This window comes from Monodelphis domestica, chromosome 5, assembly GCF_027887165.1.
Source record: "Monodelphis domestica isolate mMonDom1 chromosome 5, mMonDom1.pri, whole genome shotgun sequence".
Taxonomy (NCBI): domain Eukaryota; kingdom Metazoa; phylum Chordata; class Mammalia; order Didelphimorphia; family Didelphidae; genus Monodelphis; species Monodelphis domestica.
Genome location: NC_077231.1, coordinates 109,656,904 through 109,683,370, shown reverse-complemented (window position 1 = coordinate 109,683,370; position 26,467 = coordinate 109,656,904). Strand labels below are relative to the sequence as shown.

At 40.8% G+C, this 26,467-nt stretch overlaps 1 protein-coding gene across 12 annotated transcripts in view; it reads left to right on the top strand.

The window, feature by feature from the left end:
- CACNA1C (calcium voltage-gated channel subunit alpha1 C) overlaps positions 1–20,487 on the top strand; it is a 997,067-nt gene extending 976,580 nt beyond the window's left edge. For all 12 annotated transcript variants that reach the window (XM_056800748.1, XM_056800749.1, XM_056800750.1 and 9 more), the window contains 5 exons: positions 6,264–6,392; positions 7,050–7,147; positions 8,399–8,502; positions 10,990–11,331; positions 12,686–20,487. In XM_056800748.1, the coding sequence (XP_056656726.1) occupies positions 6,264–6,392; positions 7,050–7,147; positions 8,399–8,502; positions 10,990–11,331; positions 12,686–12,985 (973 nt within the window). In that variant the 3' untranslated portion in view covers positions 12,986–20,487. The remainder of the gene's footprint in view (positions 1–6,263; positions 6,393–7,049; positions 7,148–8,398; positions 8,503–10,989; positions 11,332–12,685) is intronic.
- The last annotated feature ends 5,980 nt before the right edge of the window (positions 20,488–26,467 follow it).

Below are 26,467 nucleotides of genomic sequence, written 5' to 3'. Positions count from 1 at the left end.
ACATACAATCTTTATCATTCCCTTCATCCCCAACAGCAAAATCATGGCTCAACCAAAGCAAGAGATATTTTTTAAATAATAGATAAAACCAAGGGAGATTTAAGAAAACAAGTTTAAGTAAATTTTCCTAGGGTTCCATGACTGTTTTGACTGTCCAATGAACAGTTCAATCCTACTGACTAATACAGTTGTAACCAAAAGAATTGTTTTCATATTTGTTACTTTAAAATTTACAATGCAATTTTCCCTATGAAAGTGTTGCCGCAAATATTATGATGTTTCATAGCACTCTTCAAGTAGTCTATACTCCTTCTAACCTCCCTGTTTCTATCAATGGTGTCATCATTCACCAAGTCCTCCATCCTCCATTTTTGGTGTTCTCTCTAACTGCCTCCAGTCCAACTCAACTCCTATTATTCCTATCATTATAATATATCTCTCATCTATCTCTTCCCCTCTATTGTTCCTTCCACTATCTTTTTTATTCAATTCTTACTTATTTTTAATAGGCTTTTTAATTTTTTAATTGTTTTTATTTTCCATTCAGAATTTTTTCCTTGCTTATCCACTTAAAAAGCAAGAAAAACAAAACCCTGATATATCTTTTCTACCCACCTTTGACTGTTCTATTGAAGTCAATTCAAAAAGCAATTATCAAATGACTCCTATGCCCCAGATACCATGCTAGAGGGGTCAAAAGGAAATAGTCCGTGCCCTCAAGAAATTTAGACTATGGGGAGAAGAGAGAACAACATGTACACAGATAATGCAGAATAATTTGTATTTCTCCATATATATTAAAGAAGCAGTAGTCAGTAAGGGTGGAGGGAATCAGGATTAATTTCATCAAGGAGATGACACTGGACTTTGAAGGAAGCTAGGTATCCCTCGGGGTCAAAATGAGGAAGGAAAGTATTTGCACAAAGAAAAGAATAGGAAAAAAATGTCATGTTATGGGGAACCATATTTGACTGAAATGAATGTCTAAAAGAGAGCAATGATACACTGAAGCTAGGTTTTAGAGGGCTTTAAAAGCAAATAAAAGAGTCTGCATCGTATTGAGGAACATTAATATTGAATTGTGATATTTATGTGAAATCATTTTCCCCATAGCCCTCTTCAGATTCAAGCTGAAACAGTCTGCCTCCAGGCTTCCACTTCTACCCCCAGGCTATCAAACTGGGTTCAGACCCTCTTTTTTTTCTCATTATTATCTTAATAGGATTATAGGCAGGGCTTATCAGCCATGATGAATTTTGACCCATTTTAAAAGTAAGGTGAGGCCAGTAATATGGCTGGGGAGCTGGCATCTTCCAGGATAAGGCAAAGATCTGCCTCTCCTGTCATGAAGTAATAAGTGAGGAGTTGAAGTCTCTAAGTCCTTCTCCTCTTTTGAAATACCCACCAATGGGGACTGTCAGGGAAGGTCCAAAGGTGGAACTGTCAAGCCAATCAGAAAGAGAATATGACTCCCTTTCTAAGCAAAAGAAAGGACTCGCTGTCTCTTTTTTGTGGAGGGAGACTAGAGAAAAGGAACCATTCTTTGTTAATTGCATTAATAAACCCATTAATTAACAATTCACCCATTAACAACAATTAACAACAAATTAATAAATCCATTCATAAACAATGTTATTCTCTGAGAAATGGCCTCATAGTCTTTATTGGTTAAAATTCCAATGTTACATTATCCTATGGACTATAAGAAGCCTCTGATCAGGGGAGTGACATGGTCAAGTCTTATATTTTTAAGAGTATCAGTTTAGCACCTGGGTAAAGGATGAATAGGCAATGAGAGTCCTGAGGGAGAGAAACCAATTAAGAGCCTATTAAAGAGACAGCTAGGTGGTCCAATGGATTGAGAGCCATACCTGGAGAGGGGAGGTCCTGGGTTCAAATCTTCCCTCAGACACTTCCTAGCTGTATGACCCAGGGCACATTACTTAACCCCTATTGCCTAGTCCCATTGTGGTGAAACTATGACACACATGCCAGAAGGGGCACTCCGAGTCCTCTTTGTGGACATGTGTGCCATTGCCCAAGCACAGAGTTCACCAGAGTTCATTGCTAGAAAGCCAGAGGGAAGCCAGTCTATTCCCCTTTCTCTCACCTGAGGACATTTCTTACATTACCCACCCCTCTAAAAGGTTCACCATCACTGGCTTAGCCCTTACCATTCTCCTGTTTTAGAACCAATATTTAGTATCAATTCTAAAACAGAAGGTAAGGGTTTTAATTTTTTTTAATTAAAAAAAAAAGGCTATTGTAGCAGTCCAGGTGAGAGGGGATAAACTAAGATGGTGCCTATGTGAATAAAGAGAAGAGAACCATTATAAGATATATTGTAGAATTAACAACACTTGATAATTAATTTGGATGTAAGGAATGAAGGAGAAGAAAGATTCAAATATGACTCTGAGGTTATCAACTTGAGTACCCTGCACAGAAATAAGGAAGTTAGAGAGCCAGGCCTAGAAACAGGAGGTCCTAGGTTTAAATCTGGCCTCAGACACTTCCCAGCTGTGTGACCCTGGGCAAGTCACTTGACCCCCATTGCCTAGCCCTTACCCCTCTTCTGTCTTGGAGCCAATACACAAATGGAAGGTAAGGGTTTAAAAAAAATTTTTTTTTTTAAAGAAAGAAGGAAGGAAGTTAGGAATATGAGTGAACAGGGGAAATACTGGGTTCTGTTTAAGACTTGTTGAGTTTAAAATGCCCACTTGGAAAGGTGGGCAACCTAGTAGATAGAGCACAAGACTTGAAATCAGGAAGATCTGAGTTCAAATTGATTATTGCAATAGCCTGTTGGCCTTAGACACCACCTGTATGACCCTGGACAAGTCCCTTAACTTCAGATTCTTTAATTATAAAATAGGGTTAATACCACTTCTTCCCAAGGTCATTGTGGAAATCAAATGAGATAATATTTGTAAAGTGCTTAACATAGTGCCTGGTATATAACAATTTTGTTTCCTTCCTTCCACTGGACAGCTGGTTGGAAATGTACAGTAGAAGAATGGTGTTGAAGTACTCTGGTAATTTCATAAGTCCGCAATTTCTTATAAGTTAGGAATAGACACAAAGAACAGGGATTCATCTGCATAGAGATGATGAGATCACTAAAAGAAAGGATGTGGAAAGAAAAGAGAAAATGGCCTAGAAGAGAAGTCTAGGGTACATCTTCTTAGGAGACATGTCTCCAACAAGGGAACCAGAGGAACAGCCAGACAGATAGAAGAATGATGTCACAAAAATCAAGGGAAGAGAGTAGGTAGAGGAGATGGTAAACAATGTTAAATGTTGCGAGATGTCAAGAAAGAAAAGGATTGAGAAAAGACCATTGAACTTGGTGATCATTGGTAACCTGAGAGAGAGAGAAGTTTCAATGGAATAATAAGATCATGAGAGATTACTCCCAAGGCTAAAAAGTAGTGGAGATGCCAAGTATAGACAGTTTGTTTCTTTTCTCAGAATTTGGTTGAAAAAGGGAGGAGAGGTTTAGGACAGGAGTTTGAGGGGATAGTAGATCCAAATGAAGGTTTTTAAAAGACCATGATCCATACGTATTTATAAACAATAGAGAAGGAGCTGGTAGGTTTGGAGTTGAAATTTGGAAAGAAAAAATTCAGACTTATCCTTTAAAATTCAACTTAAAGCCACTTCCTCCTCTTTACCTAAATTTCCCTCCCAGTAATAACATTTTCCTCTTCAGACATCCTGGATTTCAAATTGTTTTACATTGACTTCTTCCTTCATTTCCCTGAAAGATTATGTGGCTTTAAGCCCTTGGAAATTCCTCCCTGAACTTCTATTCCAAACCATTTTTCTGCTCAAAAGTTTAGCCCCCCAGAAGCATATCCAGTAGATGGTTAAATCTGATTCTAACTTTGCTTGAAACTCAGCTACTTCACTTGTTTTTCCAAGTCAGCATCTGGGTCTCATCTTTCCATCAGCCTTAGAACTAGTAACCCATCATTTTCAGAGCCTGTCTGTATTTCATCAACTGTATCCCACAGCCAGAAGCAGACTGCCTGCCATCTGTCTCCCTTTCAAACTTAGACCTCCATCAAAGTTCCTGTCCTTCTTCTTCAGGAAGCTTTCAGCTTACAGTTCACTTACAGAGCAGAGAAATATTGGATCAGATCTTTCCTAGTTGCAATTGCCATTGGTTTTCCCAATTGGCATAGTGGAAAGAGCATTGGACAAGGTGTTAGGAGAAACCTTGGTTTTAATCACAAATATGCCATTTATTGTTTGACCTTGGAAAATCATTTAATTTTTCTAAGTCTCTATTTCCTCATCTGGAAAATAGATGTAATAAGATCAATAAAAATTCACATTTATATACATTTTCTCACTTGAACCTCATAAATACCTTGTTAGACAGGTATTAGAGCTATCATTATCATCATCGTCATACAGGTAAAATAACTATGCCTCATAAAGATTTTTAAAACTTTCCTATGGTCACCCAGCAAGTGTCAGAGGTGGGATTTGAACCCAGGTCTATCCTGATTCCATTTCCAGGGCTTTCTCTATCACATCATGCCATTTCCCTACCACATGGTGCTATTGTGAGGGAAACTCTTTGTAAACCTTAAAACATTATGTGAATGTGAGCTACTCATTATTATTACTACGTAAACCAGCTGCCTTAAAAAAAGTGGTCTACCAGAATCTTAGCATTACAATTTTAAAATATAGCCAGGGGCAGCTAGGTAGCAGAGTGGATAGAGTGCCAGGCCTGGAGTCAGGAGGACCTGGGTTCAAATCTGGCCTCAGAAACTTCCTAGTTGGGTGACACTGGGCAAGTCATTTAACCCCCATTGTCTACCCCTTACCACTCTTCTGTCTTAGAACTGATACTAAGACAGAAGATAAGGATTTTTTTATGTATAAAATAAAATAAAGTGTACCCTGATTAGTTCAGATAATGAATGAATTCCCTGAAATGGTTGCATTATTTAAATTCACACTGCCTATTTGCACTAATCTGTAATTTGTAATCTTATAGCACTGCCTAAGGTACTGGTGGAGAGGAAAGGAATAGAATAAACATTTCTTAAACATCTATGATGTGCCTGAAACTGTGCTAAACATTTTACAAATATCTTATCTGTTCCTCATTCTGTGACCTAACATTGCCATTATTGTTCCCATTTTACAGCTGAGAAAATGGACCTCCATTTTGTGGAGGTCCTTATCCACTTATCCACTTACTAGCTGGTTGGACTTAGGCAAGTCACTTAACCTCTGTCCAGCTAGTAAGTGGATGTCTGTATTTGAACTCAGGTCTTCCTCCCTCCAGACCCAACACCACTTAACTGTGATTTGTCCAGGGTCACAAAGCCAATAGGGGTCAGAAGCAGGACTTTTCCCCAAGTCTTCTTGACTGCAGAGACAGAGAATTCTAGAAGATGGCATTGCCCTATCCTCAGCAGAAAAAGTACTCTAACTTAGCTCCTTGTTCCCCATTTGACCCTTTTTCCAAGTTGCTCTAACCTTCAGGGCAATAATACCAATGAGAAGAGTCTCCTTCCAGTAAGGGCTGTATTAACTATGCCCAGATAAATGCCTGTGTGTGCAGAGAAGAGGAACGTTTCTTCCCCTGGCCTGCAGGAAGGAGTGTTAGAAGCAGAGGTTGGGGATCCTCTTAGGGGGCTGTCCTAACATTCTCAAGTCATGTTTGGCTTCACAAAGTCTTTACACATCTACTTTCCCTTCCATTACAACTAGGTTTAGTAGATAGGAACATCGTTATACTTATTTTGCAAAGGGAGGAACTGAGGCATAGAAAAGGGAAATGACTGGATCAATATCACTGGATCAATATGCTGGTGACAGAGCCAGGACAGAAACCAGGGGATTCCATCTCAAAGGCCAGGAGTACAACTTGACTGTATCCCCTTTCTAGACTCCATGTGCTATGTCTCTCATGCTCATTTCTTTTCTCTTTATTTTAACCCTTACTTTCTGTCCTAGTAACAATTTTAAGACAGAAGGGTGGCAACAGCTTGGCAAGCAGGGTTAAGTGACTTGCCCAGGGTCATACAACTAGGAAGTATCTGAGGCCAGATTTGAGCCGAGGTCCTCTTGACTTCAGGTTTGGCTCTCAACCCACTGAGCCACTTAGCTGCCCATCATATTCATTTCCTATGAAAGGAAGAGGTCACAGTAGAAATGTGTTTCTTTTTAATATCTCTAGAATATGCCTTTTGCCCAGGATTCTTTTTTCTTGATTATCTTTTGTTTTCTGGCCATAGATACCACTCCCGGGACAGCCGGATAGCCATGGTGTGTCCAGAGGAGGCAGCCCCCAACAGGACCTATGAAGGCAATGTGAATGAGGACACAGAATACTGCAGTGAGCCCAGCCTGATCTCCACTGAGATGTGAGCCCAGGGGTCCTCTGCCCAAAGGGTGGCACCAGCCCAAGTCAGAGAAAAGTTCAGCCTAAGAATGAAGGGCTATGGGTGTCAAAGACTGATGAAATTCTTCTTCTCTACTGCCCAGCTTAATTGAGGCAGGTTGTAGAGGCTAATGAGCTCTGAGGAATATCTGTGCTCACTCACTCGCACAATGTACAACTCAGCACCAAAAGTATTGGTGAGCAAGGAGTGGGCAGAGATTCTGGTAAAACAAGAGCTTGTCCATTGCTCTCCTGAAAAGCTCAGGGATCTCATAGGCTGGATAGGCTTTTGACAGAAAGGTTGATGTGGCAATCAAGATAACTACTTGGTCAGATTGCTGCATAATGAGACCTGGACCCCAAGGTGTGCTAAGTGGCAAAAGCATGTTGGAGAACGCCTACCAATCAAGTCAAGCAAATAGTGCCCATGCCAGGTAACAAGGCAAGATTTCCAGTGTTAGCAACTCATCACTACTCCTTCCTTTGCCTTGAAAACGTACACAAAGTACAGATTCCCCAACAGATCAATTAGCAAAAGCAACATTGCTCCCTGGGGTTGTCTGACCCTGGATAGAAGCACACACAATTCTTCTTCATGACTCGGCCTCTGCAAGCAAACCCTGAGTTTTCTTTGTTCCAGGTTATCCTATCAGGATGATGAGAATAGACAGCTGACACCACCAGAAGACAAGACCAGGCAGTCTACAAAGAGAGGATTCCTCCACTCTGCCTCACTAGGTAACTGATCCTGCCTTCTCCCCATGCTGTGACCAGACATCCCCGAAGGTTCTTTCAGTAGGGGACCTGAGCTATGGTACTATCCCAGGAACCCTCACCACTTCATTCCTTGCCTCCCCCATTCCTTGATATATGTAAAGCTATTACATATGTAAAGGTAACTTGAAGGAAAGAGAAGGAAGGCATGGAGAAGTTATAGAGTTGGTACCTTTGGGTGAATTAACTGACAATAGTTTTTCTAAACCAATTTAACCACTGAACATTTTTGAGTTTGAATATATTGACACAGGGGCAGCTAAGTGGATTGAGAATAAAGTCTAGAGATGGGAGGTTCGGGGTCCAAATTTGGCTTCAAACACATCTTACCTGTGGGACCCTAGGCTAGTTATTTAACCGTTCTTTTGTCTTGGAACCAATATTAATTCTAAGATGGCAGGCAGGGGTTAAAAAAAAGAAATCTATTGACGTGATATTGGCCCTATGGAAGAAAATATTTAGAAATTGTGAACGAAAATTAAGAGTTGAATCTATTTTCTTTTTTTTAAGATTTCATTTTCCCAATTATGTGTAAAGCAATTTGATCTAGGCTATATATGCATGATCATGCAAAACATATTTCCATATTGGCCATCATTGTGATAGAATATTAAGTCTATTTTCATACTAGAAACTTGCTTTCTCTAACAAGTACTTGTAATACATACATTCCTTTATATTTACAATTTTAAGAGGGGAAATTTTCTCCCAGAAATTTGTAACTACATTGTTTCATTAAACATAAACTGAAAAATTAGGCCTAAAACCATTCCATTTCTACATGTCCTCAACTGTATTAATATAAAAAGCTTTTCCACTTGTTTTTTCTGTCTACTTCAGGTTGTGTGTAAACCAGACCTCCTCCCTGGGACCCCAGGATGATACTACCCACGGCACTTTGGGCTAGCTGGGAAAAGATCTAGTCAGAGTCAGGCAGGCCACTGTAGAAATTAGGCAAACTTCCAAGCTGCTGAATCACTGGACCGAGCTTCCAGGGCCAAGGCTTCAGAGGGATGGGGTGTTGGAATTTAAAAACCCTCTGCAAAATGTCACTAAGCATCAAGGCTAAGGGTGGGAGAATAGGTGGAACTTAGCAACCAGCCATTACTGGCTACCCTTACACTTTCCAGAAAGACATGGAAGGTCTTATAAGCCATCTAGAAATCCTCCTGGGATTATAAAAACTCTGACCCTAGTGCATTGGGTGTATTACAGGTCGGAGAGCCTCCTTCCATTTGGAGTGTCTAAAGAGACAAAAGAACCAAGGAGGAGACATTTCTCAGAAGACAGTGCTGCCCTTGCATCTGGTTCATCACCAGGTAACCATTCTAGAAAAGTCACTGCCCACTGGGCTAAAGAGCCCCTAAGAGCTCAGTCTGTGAGAAGTTCCACAGGGGTGAAGCCCTTCAATGGAGTTTCCACCAGCTTGTACCTACATAGCTTAATTCCTCCCTCTATAAGAGTGGTAAAGGCAGAAAATGCTTTCAAAAGGTGTCATCATGTTATCAATAGAAAGGTGAACCTACCTAGAGTTAGGACTCCCACACACTAATTTTCTTAGCTCTGACACAAGATGCATAACCCTAGACAAGTCATCTGACCTCTATAAACCCTGCTTTTCTCATTTCATAAAAGAGGATAATATTTGCACTAATATTTAGTCAATCAAGAAGCATTTATGCCAGCCACTACACTAAGCTGTTGTGAGGTAAATTTGTTATAAACTTTCAAGTACCGTAGATAGGCAGCTAGGTGACTTAGTGGATAGAGAGTTAAGCTGGAGTCAGAAGGCAATGGGTTCAAATCTGGCCTCAGACACTTCCTAGTTGTGTGACCTTAGACAATAAATGATACTTGTATTGCTTCTAAGACAGAAGTAAGGGGGGAAGGAAGGAAGGAAGGAAGGAAGGAAGGAAGGAAGGAAGGAAGGAAGGAAGGAAGGAAGGAAGGAAGGAAGGAAGGAAGGAAGGAAGGAAGGAAGGAAGGAAGGAAGGAAGGAAGGAGGAGAGAAGAGAAAAGGAGGGAGGAAGAAAGAGAAAAGAAAGAAAGAAAAAGAAAGAAAGAAAGAAAGAAAGAAAGAAAGAGAGAGAGAGAGAGAGAGAGAGAGAGAGAGAGAGAGAGAAAGAAAGAAAGAAAGAAAGAAAGAAAGAAAGAAAGAAAGAAAGAAAGAAAGAAAGAAAGAAAGAAAGAAAGAAAGAAAGAAAGAAAGAAAGAAAGAAAGAAAGAAAGAAAGAAAGAAAGAAAGAAAGAAAGAAAGAAAGAAAGAAAGAAAGAAAGAAAGAAAGAAAGAAAGAAAGAAAGAAAGAAAGAAGTTGATTCTTATTATTGGGAAACTGTAATGGTGAAGCTCTCCTGAAGTTTACAGAGCCTCTCAAATTGGTAACCCGTGATAAAGAGCTGCCATAAGGAAATACTCAGAGTAGGGCCAATAATTCTCCTTAAGTAAGAGGGAACCCTAGTAAGAAAAAAAAATAGCATTTGTGTAATTTTTTTATAATGTTTCTTACCTTGATCTTAATAACACTAGGAAGAACTCATTAGCTTTTATTTTCCTTTTTAATTTTAGAAAAGTTGTCATTTTCCCCCCAAGATACAATGATTTTGCCCTTGCATAAAAAAATAACCCCTGGAACAATGAGACAAGAACTCACAACAACTTGGTATGAGTGCAATTGAATAAATTGCTATTAAGTTTCTCCTATTAAGAAAGATAACAAGAGCCCCTGTCCTAAAAGAACCTATGTGCTAGTAGTTTGAGGGAAGTTAAAGATAGAGGAAACACTAATAGTGTGTAATTAGAATTCTGTACCCTTGATCTACATTTCCCAGCATTCTTCTTTTGTCCTCACCTTAGGTCCTTACCTTTGGTTAGATAAATTTGGGTAGCTCTGCCCTCTCTCTCTCTCTCTCTCTCTCTCTCTCTCTCTCTCTCTCTCTCTCTCTCTCTCTCTCTCTCTCTCTTCTCCTGGTCCAGGAAACTGCTCTTTAATGACAGTTTTTACTTTCCGCCACCTCAAGTGATTATTAATAAATCTTACAAAATATAATACTTGGAGTATTGGATATTAATTTTTAATCTTACAAAAGCAAGAAGGCTTCATGGAGAAAGTGAGGCCTGAGTTGAACTTTGAAGGAAGATAAGGCACTTGAGAAGGAGTGATGAGGAAAGAATATATTTCAGGGACAGAGAATAAACATGGTAGTATGCAGAGGTGGAGCATGGAGTTTCATAATGGTCCAATCTGGGTAGAGAAGCTGTGAAGATAAGCTGTAGGAACTGAGTCAGGGAAGGTCCATAGGAGCCAAGTTGTGGCTGTCCATGCCAGGAGGAGCTTTCTCTCTGAGGAAAAAGAAGGTCAGTGGCACAGGACATGATGCCAAGTTCTCTCCCTGTGTTGCCACAGATCATCCTTCATGAGGACTGAACTACTCCTCCCGTGCATTCAAGCAGAATTGGCCTTTTTTATAACTAACTACAAGGCATGAAGAAAACAAAGCCCAAGTTTGGGTTGGGATGTGAACAAGTAGAAAGTTAAATGAGGTTTCTATGACAATGTGATGCAGCAATAGCAAAGGGCTTGATTAATTGCCAGATGAGCGGCAGAGCTAACTTCCTCAAGAGTTTAGAGGAAGGAGAGGTCACTCGGGTCTGGTAAGGGAGGAGGAGAGATAAACTTGGCTAGGTGGACATTTCAGGGATGTGGAATCATATTAGCATCTCATCTGCAGTTTCCACCTGGTAAAACAGGGGGTCCACAATTTCCTGTCTTCGTTCCTGACCATGGTTGCATCCTTTGTGTTCACAGGCATTGGCAGTGACAGGCCTCAGCCCTCTCCTTCAGAGAAGCCATTCTCCAAACACCACATTCCCCAGGCCAAGTGCCACCCCCCCAGCAACTCCTCACGGCCAAGCCTGGCCCCTCCAGCCCATTCCTACACTGTGGCTAGAAGGAGCTGAGTCTGTCGAGAAGCTCAACAGCAGCTTCCCATCAGTCCACTGCAGCTCCTGGTATGCAGAGAATGCCAACTGCGGAGGCAGCAGGGGCAGCACCTCCCGGAGAGCCCGGCCAGTTTCCCTCACTGTGCCCAGCCAGGCTGGGGCAACTGGTAGACAATTCCATGGCAGTGCTAGCAGTCTAGTTGAAGCGGTATGTGGCATCATCCCCAGAGGGCGCAGGGGAGGGAGAGGCAATGGCAGTATTCTCAGCAGCCATTGGAAAAATGGAGGGGATTTTCCAGGAGTCTTCATAAAGGAGAAAAGCAAATATCAGGATAAATTCAGCTCTTTCCAAATGGAATTGTATATAAACTCAACCAAAATAGCCTTGACCCTTACATTAACCTTAGAATGCTACCCTGACCCATATGGAAAAAAGACTTGTCCACTAGTTTCCTTTGGGAGTACTGGGTAATCAGAAGGAAGGCTTTTCAGATTTATGAAGGAATCTGACTGACCAAGAGAGCCCTGATACAAAATATAGCAAAACTAAATTTACTAAAATTGTCAAGCATCTCCCAAAACACAGGAAGTAATTAAGAAAGGTAACTCTAGGTCAAATTATATCCCCTGGGAACATAGTGAGATGACATATGCTGTTGTAAATAATCATTTTTATTATTATTATGGCCTCTCTTACTAAAATATTAGAAGCTACCAAATAATACATGTTATAATAGGCTTCTAGAAACTTGGAACCAGTGCCTCCATTCCCAACTCCAAGTGTTAAGAATATAAGAAATAGAGGGAAGCTAAAGTGCTTAGTGGATAGAGAGCCAGACCTGGAGATTGGAGGGTCCTGGGTTCAAATGTGGCCTCAGATACTTCCTAGCTGTGTCACTCTGGGCAAGTCACTTAACCCCAATTGCCTAGCCCTTGCTACTCTTCTGCCTTGAAACCAATACTTGTACCAATTCTAAAGCATATGGTAAGGAGGGTTTTTTTAATAATAATAATCATAGGAAATATTATACAAGGTTCTTCCCAGCATGGGCCAGTCATCTGTCTAGAACAATCACTTTCTTCTTTCTAGTTCTGAGATTCTCTATGAGTCTGTGTACCTTTGAATCAGTACTAGCTGGCTTAAGTAGCTAGTAGAGAAAATGAATTTCAAGTGTAGCCATGTCAGATCATGACTAATGAGTCTGATACAGTGGAAAGGATTCTGGAATTAGATCTGGCCCTGGGTTCAAATTCCATCTCTGTTGATTACTGTGTAACCTTGGACAGATCCATTGGCCTCCTTTGGGACTCAGTTTATTCAGCTATAAAAATAAGGTTAGACTAGATGATCTCCAAAGTCCCTTCCAGCCTTAGGTCTATGAGCACAAGGTATGGGTTGATGGTCTCAGGTCCCTAAGCCCATAAAAGTTCTCAAAAGCTTAACATAAGCCACAGGCAACCAGAAAAATACTTCATCACTACAATTCTGAGGAAAGAGACTTTCTTCCTATAGTGACTTGCCTATTTGGTTCTTGTATCTTATCTTTCTATCTCTTCTTCAGGTCTTGATTTCGGAAGGACTGGGACAATTTGCGCAAGATCCCAAGTTCATCGAAGTCACAACCCAAGAACTTGCTGATGCCTGTGATATGACAATAGAGGAAATGGAGAATGCGGCTGACAATATCCTCAGTGGTAGCAGCAAGCAGAGCCCCAATGGCAACCTATTGCCTTTTGTTAACTGCAGGGACCCGGGGCAGGACCAAGCAGGTGGTGAGGAAGAAGAGGGAATGCCCAACCCCGAATGTCGAAAGAGTGAGGAGGAACTCCAGGACAGCAGGGTTTATATCAGCAGCCTGTAGTTGCTGGAGCTGTCATGATTCGGGGTTTTTTTTTAATTTGTTTCAATGTTCCTAATAGGTTCGTTTCAGAAGTGCCTCACTGTTCTCGTGACCTGGAGTTAACCGGAACAGCGTTCTTCATTCATTTCTGTTGGGATGAGAGACAGAGTTGGGTGGTGATGAGAGAGAGCTTTTCAGGGGAAAGAGAAGCAACAACCCCAGTCCACAGGTGTAGAGTGGTGAGGAAGTGGAAGAATAAGGGAGGGAGGAGGAAGATAATAGGTACCTTACCCCCTCCTTACTTCAGGCCCTATACCAGAAAGTGACAGCTGCCTACTGTGCAAGAAGGGAAATATCATTTCCTGTGGGCCACCCTCACCAAAAGGACCCTGCATCAAACGGGTGTCTTTCAACTTTGCTTGTAAAAAAATCATTTTTGCACATATTCTGTATGAGCCTCACTGTCTCCATAGAGCCAGGGCCCTATGGATTTGGAAAAGGAAATGGTGGCATGACTTCTGCTGAAGATCCCAACACTTTGCCAAAGGGGGAGGAAGAAGAGGAAGAAAGAGATGGCAAGAGAAACTTTTAGGAGGGAGGAGCAGGAGGGTGGAATGGGGAGTGCCTAGAGAAGCTACAAACCAAGACTCCTAGGAGGTTGGGTCATACCTACCCCTTCAGGTTGGGGTCACATTGCCTGCACAAGTCACATAAAGCTTGCGCTAGCAGTGGTGCTGAGAAGTCAAGGCTTATAGGGGGTTGGCACTGCCCACCAATGTAGCTTACCTTACAAAGTAAGGTGGCACAGGGCTTCTGTAGAGTGCTCATTTGTTTTTGCCATTTTGATATTTTTCTTGGCAGCATGTTCCAGTTTCCATTTTTAATTTTGATTTCTGAGGGTTCAGGGAGGAGGGAGAGTGTTTACGGGGCTTTTTAGCCACCCACCTTATCATTTTCACTTTGGCAAATGTAAATCAGGTTTGGTTTCATTGTATTATTTAAACAGTTGTGTTCTTGTTTATTTTTGGTGATGGTGGGAGGAGGGGGTCTTTTTCCCCATTGGAGATTCATTAGGAGAGTTTTACCAACATTTGTGTATGCCCAAGACTTTATTATTTTCTTTCCTTTGATAGTAACAGAATGGGGGGGGGGGTTGTTCTATAATTTAAAGAGAGTAGGCAGTGCACTCAGTGTAATCTTGCACATGTGAGTGCTTGAATTGGGTTCATTTTCAATTGGATATGTTCATGGAGGCCAGAGATAGAGGTATGTATGTGTGTGTGTGTGTTGATGTGCCTAATAGGTTGAGCTGGGTGACACTGCATGGGTGTGTATGTGTATGTATGCGGGCATGCATGTGCAGTTCTCCACTCTTTGGTTTAGCCCTATAGGGAAATCCGATTCTGGGGCCATTTGAATGCAAAAACAAACCACTGTCTCTGTTTCTGAAAGGGAAATCAGTAACTCTCTGCATTTTCTGTTCCACAAGATATGCAAAAACAATGCAATAATATTAATTTTAACTAAAGTTGTGAGTCATGTTGGCATTAAAACTGTATAGAGATGAAAAACAGCAACAGTAACTTAAGGGGGGGAAAAAAACAACCCAAGAAGGAGTTTTGCTTCGATATATATTCCATGTGATGTTTTATTGCATTGATAATGTTTCTGTTGAAGAAACCGTAATACTTGAATTCAGGTCAGTTTCAGTATTTTTCAAATATTTTTTTAAAACTGAATTGCAATTGTGCCAAGCAAATATAATGAATTGAATTAAGTTTGTTTTCGAATTCACTTCTTGTATATTTGGCTGCATGTAAAGTAAACCATTTTGTATTTGGAGCGTGATTAGCTTTCCCTGTGGACTCTTTAAATGCTTTTTTGCGTATAGTTGGGGAAGGGGAAAGATTTTTTTTTTCATGTGTACAATAAGCAAAAGCATTACTGGAGTAAGCAGCTATTCTGCGGTTCTCAGCTGGATGGGTTGGAGATGACTGATTTTGCATATCTTGTGCTCTCTTTTCCCTCTTTCCCTCAAGAATGGTATAGTTGGAAAGTTTAGTGCTAAACTCGGCTTTCAAAACCAGGACCTTTTTATTCCAGTCTTTACATTCTCCAACCCACTTAGAACCTCTCAATTGATGCTTTTCCTCCAAGATCAGTCATATCCTTCTTGCCTGGCTTTCCATTCTACTCTAGCTGAGTTAACAACAGCATCATTCCCCCACCCCACCCCAGCTAAGGAGGTGGCTAACGTCTCTTTTAACTCCCTCAGCAGAAACTTTGCTCTCCAGTTTCCTGAGCATATTATACTAGAGAAATGACTGACTGAGGGATGAGAATGCTAGGGAGTAGTTACTTAGTGCAGTCACTTCAAGATCTTCCCTCCTCTCAAACACTTATGGTAATGCCTTGAGCAAGACCTGGACTATTGTCACTGCCTCCATCCTAAAGACTATTCCCCCTCATGTTCCGCCATCAAGGCATTATCCTGGACTAACCTATACTACCAGAAAGTGACAAGAAAGACCTGTGGAGTTAGAGCAGGCAGAGTGTCTTTGAAAGAAGAGAATGAGCTAGACACATTTTATTCTCTGGCCCTTGACATATGCCTGAAATTCCTTCATGCTTCCCAACGTTTGGCCTGGAGAGGAGCCAAATTAGGCCCCTTGATTCTTGAATCTTTTCCAGTCACCAGTTCTCTTTCAGTTCTTCTTATGAACAATGTGGGTTAGAAGTTAAAATTTGTAAAAGTTCCTTTTATGGAGAAGATGAGTCTTCCTACCATGTAGGACTCAGAGAGGATCTTAAAAGAATCAGGAAGAATCATTTCCTGAAGAAACCCTGCTTGAAAAAATCTTCAGCTCAGTTTTTAGCCCAAATTGGATTAGAAAATAAGCTGAAGATATGGGTGCTTCTCCCCACCCATCTTATTTAAGCTTTCTGGTCTGATTTTTTTTTTTTTGATGTACAGGTTTTTTGGAGATATCCTGTAGCAACTACCCTGGAGTAACTGGGGATCTCTGTTCTTGATCAGAGGAGGAACTCATTAGGGCTTGCTATATTTCCCATACAATTGGTCCCCAGATAAAAAATGGAGATCTTATAGGATTGTGTTTATCTTTTTATGCTGTTTACTGATTTCCTTCTTCTTCAGGAATTCTCAATCAAATAATTAACTCATTATATATTGTAACATGAGACTATTAGGTTAATACTCATATCAAATATAGTATCTTAGCCACACTTTTGAGTCCTTCCTTGAGTTCCAAGAAAACCAGAGTAACTCAATTCTGTACCCTACAAGGCAATGGCAGTGATAATGATAATACCTGACCATATGTAGATCAACGGATTCTGTGTGGATTCTAGATTCTGTCTGATCTTCACTGTCTCCATAGAGCCATGAGTCTTTAACCTGATTTCATGGTCTGCCAATCTTATAACAATCATGATGGTTTGGTAAACTCTGAATTCATCCAAGAAAAAAACCATCTTTCATTCTCCCCATGATAAAATAGAAACCTCACTTGTGTCCCAAAGACTAGATACCATCTTGCAGGGTATATTTACCAGACCTTTGCACATTCATCTAGAATGACAAATAAATTCTCTAATGGTTGAAGATGGTAAGAGCTTTTAGAGGTATAGACTACGGTTCAGAAACCATATTTCCTTTTTAGCCATTGATTGGAGACCTACTTCAGAAAGTTAAAGGAAAGACTCTTTTGTCCCCATATAAATCAAAGTCTTCTAAATTGTCTCCCATGGCTACAAGATTTCTTTGGTCTAAAGGTAAAAATGAAACTCATTGTTATGATTGAAGTTCACTGATGAATACTTCCATAACTTGAATCAATCAATCCTTACTGCCACATGTCCTGGTTTGTCAAATTAGTAAACATTCATATTTTTCAGGGACCATGGTCCTTGCAGTTCGGGCTGAGGAATGAGACTATCAGAATTCTGTCTTTTCTCCCCTCTCTTCATCTATTTCCAATTTCGTCATGTGCTTACATTCCAAATTTCAAGTTCTTCCCTGCAATGTTGCTGTCATCCCATCACCTTATGACAGTCATCCTTTTCCTACAAGTTCCTTCAATGGGAATAAGAGGACGGGGGGGGGGGGGAATCCATGTCCTTTTTTCAATCCTTTGTGAAAAATGACGAGCACACTATTTTTTCCTTCAATCATTCAACAAACATTTATTAATCACCTATTGTGTGCAGAGTATTGCACAGGCTCTAGGAGAGATACAGTTTCAATAAGTCACGTTCTCTGCCCTCATACATCTTATAGTTTTATAAGGCTAAGGATTGTTTTTATACAGAGCGGTGACTGAATCTTGTCCATCACTAGTAAGGACAGCACAAGAAAAAATGAAGTAAGAGTGGAACAGATGAAATTCAGTTTGGACTTAAAGTAGAGCTGACTAATTGGCAGAAGTTCAACCCTATAGCATCAGGTAATTGTTCAACTCTATAGAATCAGAAGTGATGGCATATCCATTCATGGAAATGTAGAGAAAAGAGGTCTAAGTTATTCTAGAGGTCCTTCTTGAGTCAAAGATTCTATAGCTATAGTATCCAAAGAAAACCAGTCAAGCCACAAATAGAATGTTCTGAGACCATGTGGTCTAATCCCGTTCTTTAAGGAAATTGTTTCTACTTGGAGATTCAATACACATGGAACTCTGGGCCTGTGCAAAGAGCTCCTACCTCCTCTAGGAAGAAGGAAAAAGTGAAAGTGAAGGCTATGGTCCTCTAGCTGAATCACTGCACAGAAACCACTATTATGATTTGCAAAGGCCTAAATTGTCTCCTTGGAGGAAAAAATAAATAAATCATTTCAATCTTGACTTGTCCCTTCATCCTCCTAGTCAAATCAAACAATTTATAAGGAAATAGACATGTGCATACATATATAATATATTTATTATATATGTATTCTTGCCACTGTACTTCCTCTCTTCCCTGGGCTGTCCATTTCTTGGTATCTCTAGAGCACCTCCAAGCCCCCCACATTAGATTTCTTTCTTTCTTCTTCCCCTTCAAGAATGACAGGTGGTAAGAGAGCTTGAATGCACAGAATTCATAGGATTTCCTGTCACCTCAGATCTTGTTGTCCAATAGTTAGGTGCCTTTTTAGTGGGATAAGGAGTGAAGGCAAGATCATGTAATGACCAAGAGTCAAAGTTCCTTCTCCCTTCCCTAATCTGCTCTCTCATTTCTTCCTAGCCCCCTTTTCCAATCCTCACACATACTGTCTAACAGAGAGAGAGATAAAAGAAGTAGCCTATCCATTTATGCTTGGTTTTCTGATTTTCACTTCAACCTCTCCATAATGATATCACTGCCAACAACTGACCAATGACAAATGCATTTTTAAAATATCTCTTGATTTTTTTCAAAATAATGTTTTTGGTTTGGTTTGTTTCATTTGCTTTAAGATTAACACCAGCCTAGCAGGCGGGTGGGTCTTCTGTGTCGTTTCAAAAATGTTTGAGCTGCCAGTACATAGCACATCTACATACAAACTGTCTCCTGCAAGAATAAACTTGGGCCAAATGTTTAGCCAAAGCCCCAGACATATGACTTTATGGTCCTGCTGGGATAGATGCTATATAAAGTGGCACACTGATAAAACCAGAATACTGCAATGGCATAGGTTGGTCAAAATGAATAAATTCCTATCAATACTGAGAAATTCTCGTGCTGCTAAAAATCAAGGTGTTTTTTCTCACCTCTTCTCTTGAGAGATCTGTGATTCATGAGAAATAAAATGATCAAGGAGCCAAGGGCCAGTTGGGTTTTCTGGTATAGTTGAGTGATCATTTTTTTATGTTTCTAAAAAAAGAATTAGAATTGAACTTATTTAGAGACCAGTTCAACAATGGGAACTGAGAGGAGTTGGATTTTCTGTGAAAACTCTATGCTCCTCTACCATCCAGTAAGAAATAGATGGCCCAAGCAAGTAAAAACTTGAAGTATCATCTCAGCAAAACTAAATCCATTCCTATGGGCATCATATATACCACCATTTCTCAAATCGGAATAACTCAGCTTCCATAAGACATCTAGATAGGGGAAAATAGCATTTAGCTGAGTGTCATTTTTTCTTATTGATTCATTAACTGAAAATCAGGTGTACAGCTCATATGCAGGAAAAAATATATTTCCATAAGGCCTTCTACATTGAACATATGTGGGTGTTACATGAGGGCAACTTCTATGAGAAGGAATGTGCTAGCCAGTGAACAGCTTCTTAGTGAGAGTTTTTCACGTCAAGAGAATGCCTTTGGCATTTCTTTTCTTAATATTAAAGGTCTTGGCAGTTTGACAAAGAAAATGGAGTTTAGTAGCCATAGGAATGAAATAGCTGGGTGATGAGAAAAGCCGAAAGCAGACTTGATTTGATTCATCTGCAGGAAGCATTGCTTGAGTTTTCATTCTGGCAAAAAGGATGGGCTTTGATCTGGAGAGCTATGGCAAAAAGCAGGGGAAAACTGATCACTGGATTCTATGGTACACCATCCACAACCTTTCCATTCTGAAAAGACTTCACCAAAGTTATAAAACTTGAGAATCAAGGGCAAATAGTCCTGTCTAAAGGGCTCCCTCAGAAAGTCATCTTCATTGAACTGAATGCTACGAACTCTTTTCACCATCTGCATTAACAAACACTCATCAACCCTATCCATACTTTGTGGCTTCATCTCATTCCCTCTAGACTCAAGCATACATCTTGGGATTTTCCCCAGCTCACCCTCCACAGTTATACATCTTCTGCCCTTCCCAGAACAGGTGACGCTTTTCTCCAAACTTCAGCAGGAAGATGAACCATGCATATGACCATATTGGGAATTCAGTCTTGCTGCACTGGCGGTAACTGAGAAAGAATCAAGAAAAAATGCACACCTTCCCTGGGTTAGGAATATAGGATGGGAGGGGGTGAGACTTGGGGGGAGTCTTCCAGTTGGTCAAGCATCACATCACCTGTTACAAATGCTAGTCTTGTGACTTTGCTTTCTCATTTTAATATCACAGAGTTGTTGAACAAAACTTCCCTTGGTATAAATGGCGCCAGCTCTATTCTCCTACTTTCCTGAACCTTGACCAACCACCTTCTCTTCCATGTCCATTCATCCTCATGTTCCTCCCTCAACTCAGAGACATAGACAGTGCCTCTATTGTTACCACCAACCCATTACCAACTTCCATGTACACCTTCACCCCATCCAGTCTCCATGATTTCACAGAAATGCTCCTGTAAATATTGCTGTACAGTTTGTCACTGTTATTCAAGACTGTCATTGGAGGCCTCACCTGCCTCACCTTCTCACCCTGTGTGAAAGGGAAGGGAATCTGAAAAGGGCCAACCCTTTAAGGAAAGTTTCAGGGTCATCTCTGTGTGGGACACTATGTATATTCCTGTAAGATTGCATTTTTATCTAAGGAATGATGTTATTAAAAAAAAAACAAAAACCACAAAATTGCAAATAAATTTCTTAACAATGTCTAAATTGGTTTAATTGTATCTTAACTACTCTTGTTCAGCGCCTCTTTTACAGAGGCAACAAAAAAGCAAAACCAAATGTGAGCCAAGGGAGGTGGGAAGAGGGAAAGGGGTAACGTGGATACTTGGAATCCAGGGATAATCCAACAACCCAATGTCAGGAAACAGTTTCAGTGTCCTTCCCCTTGAAACATTGTTATCCTGCTCACAAGGAGAGAAACGAGTTCCTTTTTGTCTTCACTGACAGGACCAAAAGCTAGTAAAGTTAGCACTAGCAGGAAGTTGACCAAAGACTGAGAGAAAACAAAAGGTGTACCTGAACCACAAAATGGGAAGTTCTCCCTTGAACCTTCCACAATGGCCTACCATATATATAAAAGCTCTAGTCTAGGAACTAGCGTCCAAAATGGCCAAGATAAAACTTCCATTCAATTACTCTGCAAAAGAAAAAATATTCCAAACACAGGCTTCTAAGGAGACCATAAAGCAGGTGAGCCCAACGGGTTGATTTTCATTTTGAAGTCAAAAATGGTCAGTGGCAGCCACCAGCTGCCCCTCACCAGCTCACTCTCCCCATGCCCTGCCTCGATATCAATTCTCAGTTTGCTCCAATGATCTGAAGATTTTGGAGGGGGGGGGGAATTATTTTAAAAACCTTTCCTCTACAAAAAAATGTTTTCAAACAATCTTAAGAGTCTGTCAAGTCTTCCTGGCTGCATACTTCAGCCTGAATTCCAGGAGAATTTCTCCAAGGTATAAAGTGAATTTTTTTTAAAACCCTTACCTTCTGTATTGGAATCAGTACTGTGTATTGGTTCCAAGGTAGAAGAGTGGTAAGGGCTAGACAATGGGGGTCAAGTGACTTGTCCAGGGTCACACAGGAGGAAGTGTCGGAGGCCATATTTGAACCCAGGATCTCTTGTCTCTAGGTCTGGCTCTCAATCCACTGAGATACCCAGCTGCCCCCTATAAGGTGAATTTAAAGGGAGAGAGTCCTGTGTTTGAAGACTAGCTATTCAGGCAGTAGTAATTCAAGAGGCCAGAAAGGCAGGGAGATGGAGGTGGAATGACTGGCTGATGCCAGGAAAGACTTGAAGCTCGTATGCTTAGGACCATTTCATTTGGGGGAAAAAAAAACTTTCTAAATATGCCCACCATAACCAAAGTAGCTTTAATGTGACTTGCTTGGCAACGCTCAAGCCCCAATCCAGTATTTTGCCTTTTATTCCTTTTCAAGGAGACCTTAATATTCATTTTAATCCAGTTTTACCAGTATAAACGGGCTGGATGATTCAGGTGAAAACTGTAATTTGCTCCAGATGTCAGATCCTACCTACTGATGACCCTTAATGCAGATATGCAGGTCTGCCAACCTAGGCAAATTCTCTACTTGGCCTTGAAAGATTTTTTTCCTTCTGCTTTCATTAATAATAACAATTATAATAACCATAGCTCTCATCCCTATTGGACTTATTAATGTACAAAGATTTGTATATATTTATCTTATTTGATCTTCACCAAAAGAAAAAAAAAGACAAGAAATCATTTATTAAGCAGGATGTGTTGGCCTTGTTTTACAGATGAAGAAACTGAAGCACAGAGCCATTAAATGACTTAGCCAAGGTCACACTGCCATTAAGTGGAAATTCTGGGATTTGAACCAAAGTCTTCTGATCCCTTACAGAAGAGGTTTCTGCCTATTTCTGGCTTATCTGGCACCTCTCTGGTATTATTTATTCTCCATTTCCTTCTAATCCCCAAGGAGAACTGGATAAACTCAAAATCTGAATGGTCAGGGAATTAGGATAGATGTAGCAGGTGGATTTTGAGGAGTGAAGTATATAATTATTATATTATATATTTATAGAATTTTTATAGAATTAAGAATAAGAGTATATAATTAAGAGTGCTAAACTTAGAGTCAGGAAGTCCTGAGTTCAAATCCTGCCTGAGGCACTTATGAATTCTATGAATCTGAACAAGTCACTTAACCTCTCTCAGGCTCAATTTCTTCATCTGTAAAATGGGCATAATAATAGCACCCACCTCACAGGCCTGTTCTGAGAATCAGAGAGCATGTACAGAGCTTTGCAAATCTTAAAGTGCTATGTAAATGCTACTTATTATTAAACAGGGTTCTTTGTCCACATTTTTAGCTAACTTACCTGGCTGACTGCCTCGTTTATACTAAATCACATCAAAGATATTGATGCTATATTTACACACCAGTTTTCCCCTGTGGGGATCTTTGTATTGCCCATCACAACATTTTTTTTCTACCCAGCATAATGGAATCTTCATTAATGTGTGAGTTGTTCAATAATGTCTCTAGATGGGCAACATAATCCAATTTCAAAGGGAAAGGGGCAAAAAACTGTAATCAAGAGGGAGAAAAAAAGAAGTGACTGCCATTCATTTCATTCTGAGTCAGCAAAGTCATTGCCAAAGTAGCCTGGAAAGTTGTTTGACAAAGATTGCTGGTCCTGATAGATCTCAGAGTATGGCTTCCTCCAGTGGCAGGAAATAATTCACTCTATCAATAAATCATTCTTCAAGCTGATTACCATGGGAGAGCAAACTGGCTCCCCGTGACCTAGATTAAGGCAGGTGTGATTCTTTTCCAGGAGACCTGCTCTCCTCTGGTGCTCACAAGAGGCAACAAAAACTCAATTTTTTTTAAACCCTTACCTTCTGCCTTGGAATCAATAGTGTGTATTTGTTCTAAGGCAGAAGAGTGGTAAGGGCTAGGCAATGGGGGTTAAGTGACTTGCCCAGGGTCACCCAGCTAGGAAGTATCTGAGGCCAGATTTGAACCCAGGACCTCCCAACTCCAGACTTGGCACTCTATCCACTGTTCTACCTGGCTACCTCAACCTTTTCATTTTACAGATGAACACAGAGAGGAAGTGTAAGGAAGGGACTTCAGAAGCTATGTATTCTGATTTCTAGGTGAACAGAGGCCCAAAGGTCGTGGATTACACCTGGCCCAGATGGGAACCGAGCCCAGTTTCTTCTGGTTTCACTATGCCATATTGCTTCCTAGGTAAGAGGAAAGGGGAGGGCTTTGGCCAAGTTCAAATACCAGTATCCCTTCGACATTGTAACTTTACCCATTGCAGTTTCAATATAGCGCCAGTCAGCATAAGAAATGAAAAGGGAATTTGGGGGCAGATTTGAGAAAATCACAGACAACACGCAAAAGTTAAAAATGTTAACATGGACCTACATATAGCCCATGGCCAAATACTTAACCCAAATTTCATAGTAAGGTACTATAAACACCCCATAAAAGGAAAAGAAAAAGTTCTGACTCTATCTCTGGTCTGAAGGGAGGGCCAAAAAATTCTCTGTGGACTTTGCAGATTGTAAGGGTGCTGCACCCCCAATTCTCGTGATGTGGAAGGGACGCCTATAATTACTAAATCAAAGCAGGTCCTCTGGCACTAAATTCAATGCTCCTTGGAGATGATCTAGAAAGGTGACTCCCTGGTCTTCACTCCTATCAACAAAGACTTAAGATGGTTTTGTGCCAGCTGCCTCTACTTGCTTAATTCTTTCACACAGTCTTCATTTGTTTCTCCTCTTACAGGTCCTTTGCTAAGAAAAGGAAACCCTCAGATTGCTCAAATGTCAGGCCCTGAGGAGTGTCAGGAGTGACGAGTGTCAGGAGTGACACTCCTCCGGAATTCCTTTGGAAACTGTTTTAACAAGAATTTATTAAGCACTTACTATGTGCCAGACATGGACCTCACAACAACTCTGGGAAGTAGTTGCTGTTGTGTTATCCCCATTTCTTAAAGGAGAAAATTGAGGCAAACAGATTAAATGACTTGCCCAAAGTCACACAGCTACTAAGTGTCTTGAGTCTCATTTGAACTCAGTTCTGAATCCAAGGCTAGTGCTCTATCCAATGATATACCAAGCTACCTTAGCTATAGAGTAAGGCTACAATTTAGACTCAATTAAATCTTTAGGATCCCAGACTAAAAATGTAAAACATCCAGGGCTTCAGCCTACTTCTTTTTTTTTAACCCATAACTACTGCCTTAGAATCCATGCTAAGTATCCATTCCAAGGCAGAAGAGCAGTAAGGGCTAGGCAATTGGAGTTAAGTGACTTGCCTAGGGTCACACAGCTAGGAAGTATCCAAGGCCAGATTTGAACCCTGGACTTCCCCATCGCCAGGTCTGGCTTTTTAACCACTGAGCCACCTAACTTCCCCTTCTTCAGTCTACTTCTATTTCTTCCCCTACTCCTCCCCTTGAAAAAGTACTAAGAAGAGTAGTTTACTTCATTGACCTGTACTAGGCAAATGTCTTAATTAATGTAAAAAAAAATCCACTATGAAATTCCAAACTTTTCTCTTATCTTCATAGTAACTATTATTGGGAGTAAGCTAGCTGGCTCAGTGGATTGAGAGCCAGGCCCAGAGATGGGAAGTTCTGGATTCAATGCAGCCTCAGATTCTTCCTAGCTGTGTGACCCTGGGCAAGTCACTTAATGCCCATTGCCTAGCCCTTAACACTCTTCTGTCTTGGAACTGATACACAGTACTAATTCTAAAACAGAAGGTGAGGGTTTTTTTTTTTTAATAGTAACTATTATTCTCTTTTTTGTCAATCATGTCAAAGGCTCTTTTCTCCACATCTCTTTCATTACAACCTTCCCTTTACCAAGCCATTCTGCCCTAGTCTCAGTACCGGATCATCTGAGGATTATAGAATTTACTTGTGTGCATAGTGTGTGGAATCGGGAAGCTAGTCAGGCTGAGCTGTGAGGCATCCACTGAACCAATGTACCTTTTGACATCCTCGCCCTGTGATAGGAGCAGCCATGACTCTGAACCACCTTCTTTCCTTCCATCCACAAAATGGGAGACAATTTACTGAAACAGCTAGTTGCTACAGTGGCTAGAGCTCTAGGCTTGCAGTCAGGAAATCTTGAGTTCAAATCTAGCCTTAGACTTTTGCCAACTGCCTGACCTTGGATGAGTCACTTTAATTTTTACTTGTCTCAGTTTCCTCAACTGTAAAATGAATAGAAAATAATAGTATCTACCTCCCAAGCTGTTGCAAGGCTCAAAAGAGATAATATTTCTAAAATCCTTAGGACAGTACCTGGTGCACAGCAGACACTGCATAAGAGCTAGTTATCCTTCTTATTAAAAGGAGGCAAAGCTGGCTCTGGGACCTGATGGGTCTACAGGACTGGCCCTAGCTTCCATGACCCATCTTCCTTTCCCACCCTCCATCTCCCAGCCTACCTGTTATCCCTTGTAATTGATTGGCAGCTTCCCGAGTCACATAAAGGAATAGAAAGTCATAGCCACCTGGGTTCTCAGCCCCTCCGTCTTGTTGGATTTCTAAAGCCCATTTCTGTTTCTCTTTGGAGATTTGCAGATTGTGGCAGGGGGGGTGGGAATCTGAAAAAGTACAACTGTATCTTTACTGTGTTAGGGCAAAGTAAACCTCCTCGGGTTAACTGTTCAATGACATCAGAGTGCCTCATTTCATCCCAACATGAAACCTGAACCAAGAGGGTGCTATCCAATACCCTCTCCTATCACTTTTTTAAAACCCTTACCTCCTTTTTAGAACTGATCAATTCTAAGGTAGAAAAGAGGTAAGAGCTAAGTAGTTGGGGTTTAATTCTAAGGTAGAAAAGAGGTAAGAGCTAAGTAGTTGGGGTTAAGTGACTTGCCCAGGGTCACACAGAGAGAACCTAGGTTCTCTCAACTCCAGGCCTGATGCTCTGTTACTCCCTCCCATCTTGTGGGCAGATATTCCCTGGTAGGTTATAATGGAGCATTCTCAGGAGAGAAACAGTGTATGGGCCAAAAAGGGGGGATGAGGACTTTATGGATTTAATGTGTGAGTGTCTGGAATACTTGGACTATCCCATCACAAGAGAAGGAAAGGGTGAGCTCCTAGAGGCAGCTGTCACTCAGAAAAATGGAGAACACAGACCTAGAGTTGAGATGGAAAAGG